This window comes from Tachysurus fulvidraco, chromosome 20, assembly GCF_022655615.1.
Source record: "Tachysurus fulvidraco isolate hzauxx_2018 chromosome 20, HZAU_PFXX_2.0, whole genome shotgun sequence".
NCBI lineage: Eukaryota > Metazoa > Chordata > Actinopteri > Siluriformes > Bagridae > Tachysurus > Tachysurus fulvidraco.
In genome coordinates this window covers 22120939-22123678 of record NC_062537.1, presented here as the reverse complement: position 1 = coordinate 22123678, position 2740 = coordinate 22120939, and the positions used below count along the sequence as shown (strand labels likewise).

Here is a 2740-nt window from a genome sequence, read left to right as displayed (position 1 = left end):
GGAATTCCTGAAAAATAGAATGTAAAATTATTTCCTTTCAAAAAATAATTAAATAATTGAGTAATTTGTCTTGTGTTTCAGTTCAATTACGTTTCATCACTTTATATAAACAAAGACACAGATAACTCAGACAGTGACACGAACCAGTTAGAGCCGGTTTGGGCTGGTGTATGTGGAAGAAGGCAGACAGCACTTCCTGTGTGTGTGTGTGTGTGTGTGTGTGTGTGTGTGTGTGTGTGTGTGTTACACAGCATGAACAGACGTGGTTATCCCACACCCCCGTTATCCCACACCCCCGTTATCCCACACCCCCGTTACCCCACACCCCATTTACCCCACACCCCCGTTATCCCACACCCCCCGTTACCCCACACCCCCCGTTACCCCACACCAGTTTTCCCGTGTCTGTGAGAGAGAAAAGTTAGTGCATTGTTGAGTCTCCACCCGTCACTAATCCTGTCTATTGTTCCTTCCTCTTTTCTTCCCTCCTCTTCAGAGTGTAAAGACGTTAATAAAGTGGCGTACTGCCCACTGGTGCTGAAGTTCAAATTCTGCAGCCGTGCCTACTTTAGACAGATGTGCTGCAAAACCTGCCAAGGACACTGATGATCCTGCAGAGAGACGAGAGAGACAAAGACCAACCACTTGGGCTGGGGGACAATGCTGCTTCCTCTCTCTCTCTCTCTCTCTCTCTCTCTCTCTCTCTCACACACACACACACACACACACACACACACACACACACACACACCTGCTTTGTCAGCCCTGTGGAACCCAAACCACTGATCAGCAACATGCTGACGCTTTTTATTTATATTTTCACTTCTGTGAAGTGGGAACTTATTAATATTGTCATAACTGTTATTTTATTATAATAATAATAATTATTATTATTATTGGTGTTATTATTAATGTCATTGATGTTATTGCTCTGTCTGAATCCAAAGTGCTGGACACCTCATATACAGACCCTAACAAGTTACTCCGCTTTATTTCTGGCTCTTTTGTGGCAGTGAATTTTCCTGATCATCTGTTTAAGACTTAAAGTGAAACACAAGTGGACAAAATAAAAGAAACAACTGTAACGTGACTTAAAGTGTCATCTGATAAAAGGGCGGAGCTTGTGGGCGGTGCTGGTGTCTCAGTGCTAACACTAACCTTATCCTGCTAGTGTGCTGTCTGTGAACAATGTTAGCTTGTAGGCTATTTAAGCATGTTAGCTCCTGCTAATCAGTTTAGTGGTTTATTAAACCTCCAGAAGTTCTGGGGTTAAAGTTCATCATGATGATCTCAGACACAAGTGGATCAGGACTCGTCTTTCATGTTAGTAAAGAGTTTTAGGGATGTAAAGTCCTGACACAGAGGTTCTTCTGTACGAATCTGATCATCATGAACCTGAACTAATTGATTCGTCTCCTGTTCACGTGGCGTTTCTCTTATTTTGTCCACGTCCTGTAGTTCAGCTGGACCTCCATGGTTCCTCTGCAGACAGACGTTACAGATTACCCGACACCTGACTACACATGGCCCTGCTCATGCTAATGATGTTCCTCACGCTCAGCTTGGTTTAAACATGTGTTTGGATACGGCCTCCTCACTCCTCCACACACCTCCTCACTCCTCCACACACCTCCTCACTCCTCCACACACTTTTCCTACACCTCCACACGCCTCCACAAGCTTCTTCCACACCTCCTTTCTGTTTTTTTTTTAAAGAGTGTTCTCATGACATTGACATAGCAGGAAAACTACAGAAGCCGTCAGAGCGCCACCCGCTGCCTGGTGGAGAGGACGGAGGATAAAGTTTGGCTGGAGGAGATCTGCTGCTGTGTGTGTCCTTCACCACAGTGTTTAGGAAGAACATGCCAAGCTCCAACATCCACTCAGAATGGGACTACCTCCTCCATCCCTCACTACATCTCTCACTACATCTCTCACTACATCCCTCCTTCCCTCATTGTAAACACTCTTCACAGAACCCTCCTTGCTCTCTGGTGCTTTGTTCCTTCATCGCTTCTTCAACCTTCTCATGAGGAAGCCTTGATCCTTTCACTCCTTTGGTGCTAACAGGAGCTTTGTGACTCACCAAACTGTAAAACAATTCTGGGTGTTTTTTTTCATACAGTCGATGTTTGTATGTTTTACCTCACACTATATTGCTGATCGTGTTGTTTAAGCCCCGCCCATTCCACGTGCTATAAGAACGTAAGTTTTTATCAAACCGTGCTAACTTTTTTGCTGCTGCTACTCTGTTGTAGCCACTGATACAACATCAGAACAGTTTTAACTCGAGTGAACAGCCGGAAAACTAAATCCTGAGGCTTGAATTAAATCTTTACTGGCTTGAATCATGGAGGCCCCGAAATCCCAGGACAAACACGAACATGGTCTCAGTCATCGCTGTGAACGTTGTGTCTCTGAATGTCACATCACTTACCTTGTAATTATAGAAGTGAGCGTTTGTTCTTTATTTTATTTTCATTTCCAATGACAAATTGCTTGTATTTTATATTCAGTGTTAAATGTTGGTACACTGTTGCTAATTTTGTTATTGTAAATTATATGCTAATTTATTTCAACGTGTCACTTGTTATTTATCGGCATGCAAACTGAAAATAACACAACAACATGATGTAGGGACTCATCACTGGTTTTAGTCTAGAGAGGCGTCTGAATGTAGTAGAGCACCGTGTGTGTGTGTGTGTGTGTGTGTGTGTGTGTGTGTGTGTGTGTGTGTGAC

The 2740-nt window shown here is 43.5% G+C and overlaps 1 protein-coding gene across 1 annotated transcript in view; it reads left to right on the top strand.

The window, feature by feature from the left end:
• LOC125139700 (A disintegrin and metalloproteinase with thrombospondin motifs 6-like) overlaps window positions 1–2190 on the top strand; it is a 16712-nt gene extending 14522 nt beyond the window's left edge. Inside the window, exon 7 of the mRNA XM_047804481.1 lies at window positions 497–2190. Coding sequence (XP_047660437.1) covers window positions 497–606 — 110 coding nt within the window. The 3' untranslated portion in view covers window positions 607–2190. The remainder of the gene's footprint in view (window positions 1–496) is intronic.
• Window positions 2191–2740: the final 550 nt, after the last annotated feature.